Source organism: Poecile atricapillus, unplaced genomic scaffold (genome assembly GCF_030490865.1).
Source record: "Poecile atricapillus isolate bPoeAtr1 unplaced genomic scaffold, bPoeAtr1.hap1 scaffold_253, whole genome shotgun sequence".
In the NCBI taxonomy this organism is placed as follows: domain Eukaryota; kingdom Metazoa; phylum Chordata; class Aves; order Passeriformes; family Paridae; genus Poecile; species Poecile atricapillus.
The window spans coordinates 17,365-32,922 of record NW_026709058.1 but is presented as its reverse complement, the minus strand read 5'-3'; the positions used below and the strand labels follow the sequence as shown (position 1 = coordinate 32,922).

The window sequence follows — 15,558 nt, the reverse complement described above, 5'->3', positions numbered from 1 at the left end:
GACGTCACCGAGCCCGCCCACTCTCCTCGCAACGCAGCGAAATGACGTCACAGACAGCGATTCACATCGGGTTTATTGGGGTGGGGGGGAAAGAGGGGGGCGCATGCGGGACCCCCTTAAACGGGCAACGCCAGAGTGGGGACCACCTCCTCCTTAAAGGGGCAACGCCGCGGCGGAGACCGCCCCCGGTCTTAAAGGGGCAACGCCCTCCTGAGCAACACCCCCCCCCCCCTTAAAGGGGCAACGCCACGGAAGTGTTCCGCCTTAAAGGGGCAATGCCAGGGAGGCCCAGCGCTTCCTTAAAGGGGCAACGCAGCAGCGGCCCGGCCGGGGGGCGGAGCCTGCGGGGGGGAAACAGGCCCCGCCCACAAGGAGAGGCCCCGCCCCTCACGGGGGTCCCGGGGGGGTCGCTTGTTCCTTCCTGAGCTGCGCCAGCTCCTGGGACAGCGACTCCAGGTCCTGGAAAAGGCAGAATGGGGAGGGGGAACAGACCACGCCCACTGCGAGGCCACGCCCTTGCCATGGCCACGCCCACATCTTAAAGCCCCACCCCCACTTTAAGCTGTTTTTTTGTGCCCGTAAATGCAGTGATGTCATAGATTATGTCACACCCCCAAATTTAAAACCACGCCCCTTTAAGAGCCACACCCCCTTCCCCAACAGCCACACCCCCATAAGCCACACCCACCCTTCAGCCACACCCATTTGAGACCACGCCCATCTCAAACCACACCCATGGGCTCCGCCCTGGAAAGCCACACCCCGATAGGCCACGCCCCGCTCTGGCCCCACCCCCTCACCTGGGCCAGGTGCAGGTTCTTGGTCAGCTGCTCTTCCAGAAGGTTCTGCAGCTTCTTGTTCATCTCCCGCAGCCCCTCCTCACCTGGCCCCGCCCCCGCCCCGCGCCGGGGGGGCCCCGCGGGACCTGCGGCCTCTGGGGACACACGGACAGGTGAGACAGGGGGACAGGGAGGGGACAGGGGGACAGGTGAGACAGCGGGACAGGGGGACAGGTGAAACTGGGACAGGTGGAACTGGGACAGGTGGAACTGGGACAGGTGAGACAGGGGGACAGGGAGGGGACAGGTGAGAAGGGACAGGTGAGACAGGGGGACAGGTGAGACAGGTGAGACGGGGACAGGTGGAACTGGGACAGGTGAGACAGGGGGACAGGTGAGAAAGGACAGGTGAGACCAGCCAGGTGAGAGGGGACAGGTGAGACCAGCCAGGTGAGACCAGCCAGGTGAGAGGGGACAGGTGAGACCAGCCAGGTGAGACCAGCCAGGTGAGAGGGGACAGGTGAGGGAACAGGTGAGACCAGCCAGGTGAGACCAGCCAGGTGAGAAGGGACAGGTGAGGGAACAGGTGAGACCAGCCAGGTGAGACCAGCCAGGTGAGACCAGCACAGGTGAGACCAGGACAGGTGAGACCAGCCAGGGGAGACCAGCCAGGTGAGAAGGGACAGGTGAGGGAACAGGTGAGAGGGGACAGGTGAGACCAGGACAGGTGAGAGGGGACAGGTGAGACCAGCACAGGTGAGACCAGCCAGGTGAGACCAGGACAGGTGAGACCAGCCAGGTGAGACCAGCCAGGTGAGCAGGACCAGCCGTGCGTGAAGATCCGCGTGCGGCGCCAGGTGAGTCCCAGGTGTCCCCGCGGGCGCCTCACCTGTGCGGCTGTCGCGCACGAAGCTCTGGATGATGGCGCTCTTCCTGCACAGATCCTCCGCCATGGACGCGCTCGACACCTCCAGGTGCCTCACCTGCCCGGGTAAAGCCAGGTGAGCCGTGCCAGGAGCCCCTCCCAGCCCCTCCCAGTCCCTCCCAGTGCTCCCAGTTACCTTCTCCTCCAGCAGCCAGCGCTCCTGCTGGCTCTGGGCCAGCCGCTGGAACAGCTCGGCCACCTCTGCCGGGGACAGGCCCCCCCCGCCCGGGACCCCCCCGGCGCTGCCGCCCCCGGGGCTGCCCGAGCCCGACTGGGCCAGGGGGGCGTGGTCAGGGGGCGGGGTCACACCCTGGCCACGCCCCCTCCCCGTGGGTTACACAATAAGCCACGCCCACAATGCCACGCCCATCTAAGCCACGCCCCCCAAAGTGGCCACGCCCACCAAACCACACCCATCTAAGCCACACCCACCAAATCATACCCCAATTAAATTTTTACACCCTAATTAATCCACGCCCACCAAACCACACCCTTTGTGGCCACGCCCACACACAAAACAAACCCCAATTAAATTTTTACACCCCAATTAAGCCATGCCCTAATTAGCCACGTCCACCAAGCCACACCCATCTAAGCCACGCCCACCAAATCACACCCCAATTAAATTTTTACATCCCAATTAAGCCACGCCCAAATTAGCCACGCCCACCAAGCCACACCCTTTGAAGCCACGCCCACACACAAAACACCCCAATTAAATTTTTACACCCCAATTAAATTTTTACACCCCAATTAAGCCATGCCCCAAAGTAGCCACGCCCACCAAGCCACACCCATCTAAGCCACACCCACCAAATCACATCCCAATTAAATTTTTACACCCCAATTAAGCCACGCCCCCAATAAACCACACCCTCTTAAGCCACGCCCCCGGGTTAATACCAAGCTCAGCTGTTAAGCCACGCCCACAGAGCCACACCCACGTGACCCCACCCATATAAACCACGCCCATTCCCAGGCCCCGCCCCCTTTTAATAAGCCACGCCCAGTTTTTCTAAGCCACGCCCCCGCGCCGAGGCCACGCCCACCTTGGTGCTGCCGGGGGCGGAGCCATCGCGGCCCAGCGAGGACACGGAGCTGCTGTCACCGCCCGGGCCCCGCCCCGGGGAGCCCCCGTCCAAACCCAGCTCCTCCAGCCCTGGGGGACCCCAAAATCTCGTCAGGGAACCCCGAAATGTCATCGGGGGATCCCAAAATCTCGTCAGGGAACCCCGAAATGGCATCAGGGAACCCTAAAATGTCATCAGGGATCCCCAAAATCTCGTCAGAGAACCCCGAAATGTCATCGGGGACCCCAAAATCTCATCAGGGAACCCCAAAATCTCGTCAGGGAACCCCGAAATGTCATCAGGGGATCCCAAAATGTCATCGGGGACCCCAAAATCTCGTCAGAGAACCCCGAAATGTCATTGGGGACCCCAAAATCTCATCAGGGAACCCCGAAATCTCGTCAGAGAACCCCTAAATGTCATCGGGGACCCCAAAATGTCATCGGGGACCCCAAAATGTCATCGGGGATCCCCAAAATCTCGTCAGAGAACCCCGAAATGTCATTGGGGATCCCAAAATGTCATCGGGGACCCCAAAATGTCATCGGGGACCCCAAAATGTCATCGGGGATCCCAAAATCTTATCAGAGAACCCCAAAATCTTATCAGGGTCCCCAAAATCTTATCAGGGACCCCAAAATCTTATCAGAGAACCCCAAAATCTCATCAGGGAACCCCAAAATCTCATCAGGGACCCCAAAATCTTATCAGGGTCCCCAAAATCTCATCAGGGAACCCCAAAATCTCCTCAAAACCCTCCCAGGATTTGAAAGTCCCCTCCAAAAACTCCCCTGAGACCTCCCCAAATCCCTTTGTAACCCCTCCAAATCTCACTCAGGACCCCTCAAAATCCCTCAGGACCCCCCAAAATCCCTTCAGGACCCCCAAAATCCCCCCAGGACCCCCCAAATTTTGGGGTTCCCCCCTGACCCGAGCGGGTCCTGCTGGGCACCAGCAGCTCCTGCAGCCGCTCCTGCAGCCGCTCCCCCCGGCGCCGCTCCAGCTGCAGCTGCCTCCTCAGGTCCTTCAGCTGTTTTGGGGGGGGAAGATTTTGGGGGGGGGTTTTAGGGGGTGTTTGGGGGTCCCCCAAATCTCTGGGGGGGTCCCCAAAAGTTTTAGGGGGTCCCCAAAGCCCCCCCGGGGTCACTCACGGCGGCGCTGCCTTTCTTCTCCAGGATGCGCTGCCCGTCCCGCACGTCCTTCAGCTCCTGCGGGGTTTGAGGGTTTGGGGGATTTTTGGGGGGTCCTGAGGGGTTTTGGGGGGTCCTGGGAGGGTTTTGGGGGTCCTGGGAGGGTTTTGGGGGACCTGAGGGGATTTTGGGGGACCTGAGTGGGATGTGGAGGGGTTACAAAGGGATTTGGGGGGGTCTCAGGGGAGTTTTTGAAGGGGACTTTCAGCTCCTGGGAGAGTTTTGAGGGGATTTGTGGGGTCCTGGGAGGTTTTGGGGGGTCCTGAGGGGATTTTGGGGGGTCCTGGGAGGGTTTTGGGGGACCTGAGGGGATTTTGGGGGGTCCTGAGTGGGATGTGGAGGGGTCACAAAGGGATTTGGGGGGGTCTCAGGGGAGTTTTTGGAGGGGACTTTCGGCTCCTGGGAGGGGTTTTAGGAGATTTTGGGGGTCCTGGAAAGGTTTTGGGGGGTCCTGGGAGGGTTTTGGGGGGTCCTGGGTGGATTTTGGGGGTCCTGAGGGATTTTGAGGGGTCCTGAGTGGGATTTGGAGGGGTCACAAAGGGATTTGGGGTGATTTGTGGGGGTCTCAAGGGGTTTTGGGGGAGTTTCTGGAGGGGACTTTCAGCTCCTGGGAGAGTTTTTAGGGGATTTTGGGGGTCCTGGGGGGTTTTGGGGGGTCTAGGGAGGGTTTGGGGGGTCCTGGGGGGATTTTGGGGTGTTCTGAGACAGTTTTGGGGTTTTGGGGCTGTTCTGTGGTGGTTTTGGGCTGTTTTGGGGAGATTTTGGGGCTGTTTTGAGCTGTTTTGGGGCTGTTCTGGAGGAATTTTGGGGCTGTTTTGAGGCTGTTTTGGGGGAATTTGGGGGTGTTTTGGGGGTATTTGGGGGTATTTGGGGTTATTTGGGGGTGTTTTGGGGGGTATTTGGGGGTGTTTTGGGGTATTTGGGGGTGTTTTGGGGCTGTTTTGGGGTGTTTTGGGGTCACACCTGTCTCAGGGCACGTCCCTCGGCCTCGTGCAGCTCCCGCTGCCGCTGCTCCTCCCCCAGCGCCGCCCGCAGCTGCCCCAGCTCCTCCTGCAGGGGAAAATCACCCAAAATTTACCCAAAATCACCCAAAATCCCCTCAAAATTACCCAAAATCCCCTCAAAATCACCCAAAATCCCCTCAAAATTACCCAAAATCTCCCAAAATTTACTCACAATTTACCCAAATCCTCCAAATCCCAAAGAAATTCCTCCAAAATCCACCAAAGTCCCTCCAAAATCCCCCAAAATTTACCCAGAATCTCCCAAATTTACCCAAAATCCCCCAAAATCTACATAAAATTTCCCAAAATTTACCCAAAATCCAAAAAAATTCCCCAAATCCCAAAAAATCCCTCCGAAATTTAACCAAAATTGCCCAAATCCTCCAAAGTCCCTCCAAGATTTACCCAGAATCTCAAGATTTACCCAAAATCCCCAAAATTTACCCAAAATCTCCCCATAACCTCCCAAAATCCCCTAGAATTTACTCAAAATCCCTCAAAATTTACCCAAAATCCCCCCAAATTTACCCAAAATCTCCCCATAACCTCCCAAAATTTACCCAAAATCCCACAAAATTTATGCAAAATCCCCCAAATTTTATCCCAAATCCCCCCAAATTTATCCCAAATTCCCCAAATTTACCCCAAAACCCCCCAAATTTATCCCAAATCCCCCCAAATTCCCACTGACCTCGAGCTGCCCCCGCTGCTGCTCCTGCTCCTCCCGCAGCCGCTCCTGGGGGGGCACGGGGGGGGTTTTTGGGGGGTCCCTGATGCCCAGGGGGGACCCCCAAAAGTGGGGAGGGGTCCCTGGGGGGTCTCTGGGGCTCACCTGGGCGGCCTCGGCCTCGTGCAGGCGCTGGCGCAGCTGATCCCGCTCACCTGAGCACACCTGGGGACCCCAAAATCTCCTTGGGGACCCCAAAAAACCTTCCCAGGACCCCAAAATCCTTCCCAGGACCCCAAAATCTCCTTGGGAACCCCAAAATCCCTCCCAGGACCCCCCAAACCCCTCCAGGACCCCCCCAAACTCCCAAAATCACCCAATACAGACCCCCCAAACCCCCCCAGGACCCCCAAAACCCCTCCAGGACCCCCCCAATCCCCCCCAGGACCCCCCAAACCCCTCCAGAACCTTCTCAAACCCCCCCAGGACCTCCCCAATCCCCCCAGGACCCCCCAAACCCCCAAAATCCCCCAATACAGACCCCCCAAACCTCTCCAGGACCCCCCAGGACCCCCAAAATCCCCCCCAAACCCCCCCAGGACCCCCCAATCCCCCCCACCTGCAGCTGTGTCTCCAGGCTCTGCCTCTGGCTCCGGCTGTCCCGCAGCTCCCGGGCCTGGGCCTCGCTCAGCTCCCGCAGCCCCCCCTGGGCCTGCCACAAACACGGGGGGCTCTGGGGGGCTCTGGGGGGCTCTGGGGGTGCTGGGGGGTTCTATGGAGTCTCTATGGGGTCTCTTTGGGGTGCTATGGGGTGCTGAGGGGTCTCTGGGGGGTTCTATGGGGTTTCTGGGGGTCTCTGGGGTCTCTATGGGGTGCTGGGGAGTCTCTGGGGGGTTCTATGGGGTCTCTATGGGGTCTCTGTGAGGTTCTATGGGGTCACTATGGGGGGCTGGGGGTCTCTGGGGGTTCTATGGGGTCTCTGGGGGGTATCGGGGGTTCTATGGGGTCTCTTTCAGTCCCTATGGGTCGCTATGGTCTCCATGGGTCACTATGGGGTCCCTATGGGATCTATGGGATCTATGGGTCACTATGGGGTCTCAATAGGATCTATGGGGTCTCTATAGGATCTATAGGGTCTCTATAAGATCTAAGGGTCCCTATGGGATCTATGGGGTCCCTATGGGATCTATGGGGTCCCTATGGGATCTATGGGATCTATGGGTCACTATGGGGTCTCAATAGGATCTATGGGGTCTCTATAGGATCTATAGGGTCTCTATAAGATCTAAGGGTCCCTATGGGATCTATGGGGTCCCAATGGGATCTATGGGGTCCCTATGGGATCTATGGGGTCCCTGGGGTCCCTATGGGATCTATGGGGTCCCTGGGGTCTCTATAGGATCTATGGGGTCCCTATGGGATCTATGGGGTCCCTATGGGGTCCCTGGGGTCCCTATGGGGTCTATGGGGTCCCTGCCCCACCTGTGTGGCCGCCTCCAGCTCCTGCTGCAGCCTCCGGCCCCGCGCCCGCAGCTCCCGCGCCTCCGAATCCCAGCGGGCCCTGAGCGCCTCGGCCTCGGCCCTGGGGGGCACAGCTGGGACCCCCGAACTGGGGACACCCCAAAACCCCCCGGGACCCCCCCCAGGACACCCCAAAACCCCCCCGGGACCCCCCGAACTGGGGACACCCCAAAACCCCCCGGGACCCCCCCCAGGACACCCCAAAACCCCCCCGGGACCCCCCGGGGACCCCCAAACTGGGGACACCCCAAAACCCCCTGGGACCCCCCCCCAGGACACCCCAAAACCCCCCCGGGACCCCACCCAGGACACCCCAAAACCCCTCTGGGACCCCCAAACTGGGGACACCCCAAAACCCCCCGGGGACCCCCCCAGGACACCCCAAAACCCCCCCGGGACCCCACCCAGGACACCCCAAAACCCCCACTGGGACCCCCGAACTGGGGACACCCCAAAACCCCCCCGGGACCCCCCCAGGACACCCCAAAATTCCCCCAAAATTGCCGCAAAATTCCCCCCAAATTCCCCCCAAATTCTTCCAAAATTCCCCCAAAAATGCCCCAAAAATGCCCAAAAATTCCCCCAAAATTCCCCCCAAATTCTTCCAAAAATGTTCCAAAATGCCCAAAAATTCCCCCAAAAATGCCCCAAATTTCCCAAAAAATGACCCAAAATTCTCCCCAAATTCTTCCAATATTCCCCCAAAAATGCCCAAAAATTCCCCCAAAATTCACCCCAAATTCTTCCAAAATTCCCCCCAAAAATGCCCCAAAATTCCCCCCAAATTCTCCCAAAAATGCCCCAAATTTCCCCAAAATTCACAGAAATTTCCCCCAAAATTCCCCCACCGGCTCTCCTGGAGCAGCGCCTCCTTCTCCTCCTGCAGCCGGAGAAAACTGGGGAAAAAACAGGGAAAAATGGGCAAAAAAAAATGGGAAAAATGGACAAAAATGGGGGGAAAGGAGGAAAAAAAATAGGCAAAAAAATGCTGGGAAATCCCCCCAAAATGTTCCCAAAATTCTCACCTTTCCCGCTGTTCCCGCAGCTCCTCGGTCAGCTGCGAAATTTGGGGTGGGGGACACAAAATTGGGGAGGGGGAAAAGCTTGGACCCCCCTAAATCCCAAAATTTTTCCCCCCCAGGACCAAAATCTTCCCCAAATTCCCCCTTGGAGCCCCCAAAATCCCCCCCAGGAGATCCCAAATCCTTCTGGGACTTAAATCTTAAAAAATTTTTATGTTCAGGAGGCTCCAAAAAACTCAAATCCCACCCAAATTTTCCCCAAGTTTCCTAAAATCATCTCAGATTATCTGAAAAAAAAACAAATTTCCCTTCAGAGCTCCCCAAAAAACTCAAATCTCACCCAAAGAACCACAAATCGCCCTCAGAAGCCTCAAAAAACCTCAAATCCCACCTAAAAAAACCCAAATCTCCCTCAAATCCCCCCAAAAAACCTCAAATCCCACCCAAAAAACCCCAAATCCCCCTCAAGAGACCCCAAAAAACCTCAAATTCCACCCAAATCCCACCCAAAAAACCCCAAATCCTCCCAAAAAAACCCAAAATTCCCCCCAAAAAACCCCAAATCTCCCCAAATTTCCCCCAAATCTCCCCAAATTTCCCCCCCCTCACCTTGGCCACCTCCTCCTGCAGCTGGGCCAGCTCTGCCTGCAAGAGACCCCTGTGAGACCCCTCCCCAAATTCCATCTCCCCCCTCCCCAAATCCCCCCCAAAAATCCCATTTGTATTTTATTTTTATCTTATTTTTATTATTTTTATTTTATTTTATTTTATTTTATTTTTATTTTATTTTAATTTTATTTTATTTTTTATTTCATTTTTATTTCTTTTTTTATTTTTTCATCATTATCTTATATTTTTATTTTATTTTTATTATTATTTTTATTTTATTTTTTACTTTATTTATATTTTACTTTTATTTTATTTTATTCTTATTTCTTTTTATTTTATTTTAATTTTATTTTTATCATTATTTTTTATTTTTATTTTATTTTTGTTACTTTTATTTTTTATTTTATTTATATATTACTTTATTTCTATTTTATTTTATTTATTTCTATTTTATTTTCATTTTAATTAATTTTATTTTCATTTCATTTTTATTTCTTTATTTTTATTTTATTTTTATCATTATTATAATTATTTTCTATTTTTTATTCTATTATTATTATTATATTTTATTTTATTTTACTTCAGTTTTATTTTATTTTTATTTTTATTTTTATTTTTATTTTTATTTTTATTTTTATTTTTTATCCCACCCCCAAGCCCCCTCCCCAATTTATTCCCCCCTCCCAAAAATTCACCCCCAGACCCTTTTTAACCCCCCCAAAAAACCCCCAAAACCCCCCCAAATTCTTGATCCCTTCAAATCCCAAATTTTCCTCCTCAGAACCCCAAAAATGACCCAAATCCCCCCAAAAAAAGCCCCCAGACCCATTTCCCCCCCCCCCAAAAAAATCCCCCCCTACCTGAGCTGGAGGCTCCTTGGGGGGGGCGTCCCCCCCTCCCCCCTCCTCCGGTTTTTGGGGGGGCTCTGGGGGGGCTGTGAGGGGGGAGGGGTGTCAGAGACCCCCCCCCAAAATTCCTGGCACCCCAAAACCCCCCCCCAAATTTTTGGGACCCCAAATTTTCCAAAATCCCCCCCCCAGACCCCCCCAAATTCTGGGATTCTCCCCCCAAAACCCCTCAAGGACCCCCCCCAAATTCTCAAAACCCCCCCAAAATCCCCCAAATTATCAAGACCCCCCCCAAAACCTCTCCAGACCCCCCCAAATTCTTATGACCCCCCAAAACCTCTCCAGACCCCCCCCCAAAATTCTTATGACTCCCCAAAACCTCTCCAGATCCCCCCCAAAATTCTCATGACCCCCCAAAACCTCTCCAGACCCCCCCCAAATTCTCATGACCCCCCCAAAACCTCTCCAGGACCCCCCCAAAATTCTCATGACCCCCCCAAAACCTCTCCAGACCCCCCCAAATTCTCATGACCCCCCCAAAACCTCTCCAGGACCCCCCCAAAATTCTCATGACCCCCCCAAAACCTCTCCAGACCCCCCCAAAATTCTTATGACCCCCCAAAACCTCTGCAGGACCCCCCCAAAATTCTCATGACCCCCCAAAACCTCTCCAGGACCCCCCCAGACCTCTGAGACCCCCCCCAAATTCCCCTGGGACCCCCCCAAATCCTCCCCCTCACCTTTGGGGGGCTCCTCATCCCCCTGGGCTCCATCCTGGGGGGGCTGGGCTGAATTTGGGGGGGTCCCTGGGGGGTCCTGGGGGGCCCCGGGGGGGTCTCGGGGGGCTCCCCCTGCCCCCCCCTCCTGCAGCCGCCGGTTCTCCTCCTCGAGCCCCTCGATCTGGGCACAGAGCTGGGACCCCCCCCCAGGTCAGAGACCCCCGAAATCCACCCCAAAATACCCCTGGGACCCCCAAAATCCACCCCAAAAACACCCCTGGGTCAGGGACCCCCAAAATCCACCCCAAAAAAACCTCTGGGACCCCCAAAATCCACCCCAAAAACACCCCTGGGTCAGGGACCCCCGAAATCCACCCCAAAAACACCCCTGGGACCCCCAAAATCCACCCCAAAAACACCCCTGGGTCAGAGACCCCCAAAATCCACCCCAAAATCAGCCCTGGGACCCCCAAAATCAGCCCTGGGTCAGGGACCCCCAAAATCAACTCCGGGACCCCCAAAATCCACCCCAAAATCATCCCTGGGACCCCCAAAATCCACCCCAAAAACACCCCTGGGTCAGAGACCCCTGAAATCCACCCCAAAAAAATCTCTGGGACCCCCAAAATCCACCCCAAAAACACCCCTGGGTCAGGGACCCCCAAAATCCACCCCAAAAAAACCTCTGGGACCCCCAAAATCCACCCCAAAATCGCCCTGGGACCCCCAAAATCCACCCCAAAAACACCCCTGGGTCAGGGACCCCCAAAATCCACCCCAAAATCACCCCTGGGACCCCCAAAATCCACCCCAAAAACACCCCTGGGTCAGGGACCCCCAAAATCCACCCCAAAATCACCCTGGGACCCCCAAAATCCACCCGAAAATCACCCTGGGACCCCCAAAATCCACTCCAAAAATACCCCTGGGACCCCCAAAATCCACCCCAAAAACACCCCTGGGTCAGGGACCCCCAAAATCAGCCCTGGGACCCCCAAAATCCACCCCAAAAACACCCCTGGGTCAGGGACCCCCAAAATCAGCCCTGGGACCCCCAAAATCCACCCCAAAAACACCCCTGGGTCAGAGACCCCCAAAACCCACCCCAAAATACCCCTGGGACCCCTGAAATCCACCCCAAAAACAGCCCTGGGACCCCCAAAATCCACCCCAAAAACACCCCTGGGTCAGGGACCCCCAAAATCCACCCCAAAATACCCCTGGGACCCCCAAAATCCACCCCAAAATCACCCTGGGACCCCCAAAATCGACCCCAAAATCATCCCTGGGACCCCCAAAATCCACCCCAAAAACACCCCTGGGACCCCCAAAATCCACCCCAAAAACACCCCTGGGTCAGGGACCCCCAAAATCCACCCCAAAATCATCCCTGGGACCCCCAAAATCCACCCCAAAACCACCCCTGGGTCAGGGACCCCCAAAATCAACTCTGGGACCCCCAAAATCCACCCCAAAAACACCCCTGGGACCCCCAAAATCAGCCCTGGGTCAGGGACCCCCAAAACCCACCCCAAAATAGCCCTGGGACCCTCCCCTTGGGTCAGAGACCCCCGAAATCCACCCCAAAACCAGCCCTGGGACCCCCAAAATCCACCCCTGGGACCCCCAAAACAACCCTGGGACCCACCCAGGTTCAGAGACCCCAAAAACCACCCCAAAAAACAACCCCAGGATGCCCAAAATGAACCTTGGGACCCCCAAAATTCACCCCAAAATCAGCCCTGGGACCCTCAAAACACCCCTGGGATCTGCCCTGGATCAGGGACCCCCAAAATCCACCCCAAAATCAGCCCTGGGACCCCCAAAATCACACCTGGGACCCCCAAAACGACCCCAAGACCTTCCAAAACAACCTCAGAGACCCCCCAAGACCCCCCCAAAAACACCCCTGGGAGGCTGCAGGTGACCCAAAATGAGACCCCCTGCGGGTTGGGGGTCCCAGGAGGGATTTTGGGGGGATTTGGGGGGGATTTGGGGGGATTTTGGGGGGATTTTGGGGGATTTTGGGGGTCCCACCTTGGCCAGTTCCCGGAGCAAGGTGCTGTTCTGGAGACGGAAATCGTCCTCTTGACTCTGCAGCTTCCCCTGGAGCATCCTGGTCTCACCCAGCAGCGCCTCCACCTCCTGGGGACCCCCAAAAATGAACTCAGACACCCCAAAAATGAACTCAGGCACCCCAAAAATGGGTTCAGACACCCCAAAAATGGGATGGGAACCCTCAAAATACCCCCAAACCCACCCAGTAAAGTCCCAAGGAGACCCTAAAAACCCTCCTGGAACATCCTGGTCTCACCCAGCAGCGCCTCCACCTCCTGAGGACCCCCAAAAATGAACTCAGACACCCCAAAAATGAACTCAGGCACCCCAAAAATGGGTTCAGACACCCCAAAAACGGGATGGGAACCCCCAAAAATGGGACAGAACCCTCAAAAATTAACCCAGAGACCCCAAAAATGAAGGCAGAGAATCCAAAAATGGGATAGAACCCCCCAGAAATGAACCCTAGACCCCCCCCAAAACACCCCTGAACCCCCCCAGAGACCCCAAAATGAACCCAGAGACCCCAAAATGAACCCAGAGACCCCAAAACACCTCAAAATTCCCCAAAATCCCCCCGGGACCCCCCCCAAATTCCCCCCCCAGGACCCACCTGGGCCTTCTTGCTCTTACTGAGGGCCTGGAAAAGAAGGGGAGGGGTCACAGGGGGAATTTGGGGATCCCAGAAGGGTCCTGGGGGGATTTTTGGGGTCCCAGAAGGGTCCTGGGGGGATTTTTGGGGTCACAGGAAGATCCTGGGGGTGTCTTGAAGGGAATTTGGGGGGAATTTGGGGGGGTTTAGGGGTCATGGGGGGAATTTGAGGAGTCCTGAGGGGAATTTGGGGGTCCCAGAAGGGTCCTGGGGGGATTTTGGGGGTCACAAGAGGATCCTGGGGGTGTCTTGGGGGGAATTTGGGGGATTTTAGGGGTCACAGGAGAGTCCTGGGGGAAATTTGGGTGATCCTGGGGGGATTTTTGGGGTCACAGGAAGATCCTGGGGGCTCCTGGAGGGAATCTGGGGGGAATTTGGGGGATTTTAGGGGTCACAGGAGGGTCCTGGGGGGATTTTGGGGATCCCAGAAGGGTCCTGGGGGGATTTTTGGGGTCACAAGAAGATCCTGGGGGTGTCTTGGGGGAAATTTGGGGGGAATTTGTGGGATTTTAGGGGTCACAGGAGGGTCCTGGGGGCTCCTGGGGGGGAATTTGTGGGATTTTAGGGGTCTCAGAGGGTCCTGAGGGGATTTTGGGGATCCCAGAAGGGTCCTGGGGGGATTTTTGGGGTCACAGGAAGATCCTGGGGGTGTCTTGGAGGGAATTTGGGGGGAATTTGTGGGATTTTAGGGGTCACAGGAGGGTCCTGGGGGCTCCTGGGGGGGAATTTGTGGGATTTTAGGGGTCTCAGGAGGGTCCTGGGGGGGAATTTGTGGGATTTTAGGGGTCTCAGAAGGTCCTGAGGGGGATTTTGGGGGTCCCAGGAGTGTCCTGATGTGGGGAGGGGTCACAAAAAGAATTTGGGATTATTTTGGGGACGTCTCCACCCTCACCTTGTTTGCCTTGGCCAAATCCCTGTCCAGCGTCTGCACCCTCTGCCGCAGCCCCGACAGCTCTGGAGGGGTCACAGAAATGAGGAGGGGGCTTCCAGGACCCCCCAAAACCCCCCAAAAACCCCCCAAAACCCCCCAAAACCCCCCAAAACCCCCGTACCGGCGCCGTTCTTGCGCAGCTCATCCGACAGCCGGTAATTCTCGGTGCGCAGCTCCAGCAGCTGCGCCTGGGGGGGCAACGGGAGGGGATTTGGGGAGGGGGCAAAGAGACCCCCGGGACCCCCCCCCAAAATACCCTCGGTTTCTGTGAGACCCCCAAAACCCCCTCAGGTTTTTGTGGAGGACCACCAGGAACCCCCCGAGCCCCTCAGGAACCTCAAAACCTCCCGAAAATCCACCCCGAGACCCCCAAAACCCCCTCAGGCCATTCTGGAGCTCCACCAGGAACCCCCCGAGCCCCTCAGGAACCTCAAAACCTCCCTAAAATCCACCCCGAGACCCCCAAAAAGCCCCCCAAAACCCCCTCAGGCTTTTCTGGAGGACCACCAGGAACTCTGAGCCCCTCAGGAACCTCAAAACCTCCCTAAAATCCACCCTGAGACCCCCAAAACCCCTCCAGAGACCCCCCAAAACCCCTCAGGCTTTTCTGGAGCTCCCCCAGGATCCCCCGAGCTCCTCAGGAGCTTCCAAACCTCCCTAAAATCCATCCCAAGACCCCCAAAACCCCCCTGAAACCCCCGGTCCTGACACACCCAAGGACCCCCAGAGCAGCCCCCAGGACCCCCTCAGTCCTCCCAAAGCCCCGGGACCCCCCAAGACCCCCCCGAGCCCCCTCAGGACCCCTCACGACCTCCCCGAGCCCCACCGGGCTCCCCAGAATCCCCCCAAAAGCCCCTCCAGGACCCTTTATAACCCCTCCATGACACTTCCGCCACCCGTCTCAGGACACCCAGACCCCTGGGAGCCCCCCCAGGAACCCCCCGAGCCCCCCCGGGACCCCCGGCCCGCACCTGCATCCTTTGGAACTCCTCGGCCGACAGGGCCTGCGCCATCTTGGCGCGCGGGACCCCCCCCCCCTCCCGGCAGGAGGGGACGGAAGTGGCCGCTCTACCCCAGCGCGGGGTCATAGAGACGACAGAGCACGGCCATAAACGGGATCATAAAGTTCGGTCCTCCATTCGGTCAGAGCGGCTCAGAGAACCCTGAAATTAAGTCCTCCAAAGAGGCCAGAGCGGCCGGGGGGGATCATAGAGCTCAGTCCTCCAAGCCGGGACCATAGAGAGCATCCAGGCCGCGCAGAGAGCCCTCAGGGCAATACAAATCTCCCTCCGCCTGTTTTTGGGGGGTCCTGGGGGTCCTGGGGGGGTTTGGGGTTGTGTCCCCCCATTCCAGAGGGAGCACGGGACCCCCTGAGCCTCAGCACCGATGCGGGATCCCCGTTGTGGGGGATGTAGGGCGCCCTCTGTTAGTGGAGGTCTCCAGGGACGCCCCCTCCCCAAAATCTCCGGCGCCCCTCAGGGAACGCCCCCCACCCTTGAACCCCCCCCCACCCCGGGTGCCACAGGGAGCCGGCAGCGCCTGGAGCGATATTTTGGGGAAAAC

The 15,558-nt window shown here is 56.8% G+C and overlaps 1 protein-coding gene across 1 annotated transcript; it reads right to left on the bottom strand.

The window, feature by feature from the left end:
• Positions 1-56: 56 nt before the first annotated feature.
• Positions 57-15,032, bottom strand: LOC131574335 (GRIP1-associated protein 1-like). Its single transcript, XM_058828775.1, has 22 exons — positions 14,967-15,032; positions 14,117-14,183; positions 13,957-14,018; positions 13,026-13,052; positions 12,392-12,499; positions 10,376-10,547; positions 9,648-9,721; positions 8,788-8,823; positions 8,182-8,213; positions 8,005-8,052; positions 7,118-7,217; positions 6,255-6,347; positions 5,801-5,860; positions 5,660-5,704; positions 4,928-5,014; positions 3,926-3,982; positions 3,705-3,804; positions 2,754-2,863; positions 1,841-1,975; positions 1,669-1,762; positions 801-934; positions 57-459 (listed from the first exon to the last, which is right to left on the bottom strand). The coding sequence occupies exons 1-22, from the start codon at positions 15,006-15,008 to the stop codon at positions 388-390; spliced, it is 1,755 nt and encodes a 584-aa protein (XP_058684758.1). The 5' UTR covers positions 15,009-15,032; the 3' UTR covers positions 57-387.
• Positions 15,033-15,558: the final 526 nt, after the last annotated feature.

Coding starts and splice junctions, on each gene's coding strand:
- LOC131574335 (XM_058828775.1), bottom strand. CDS start 15,008: ATGGCGCAGGCCCTGTCGGCCGAGGAGTTCCAAAGGATGCAG. Junction 3,805..3,925: donor AGAAGAAAGGCAGCGCCGCC/GTGAGTGACCCC, acceptor CCCCCAAAACAG/CTGAAGGACCTGAGGAGGCA. Junction 935..1,668: donor CGTGCGCGACAGCCGCACAG/GTGAGGCGCCCG, acceptor GTGTGTCCCCAG/AGGCCGCAGGTCCCGCGGGG.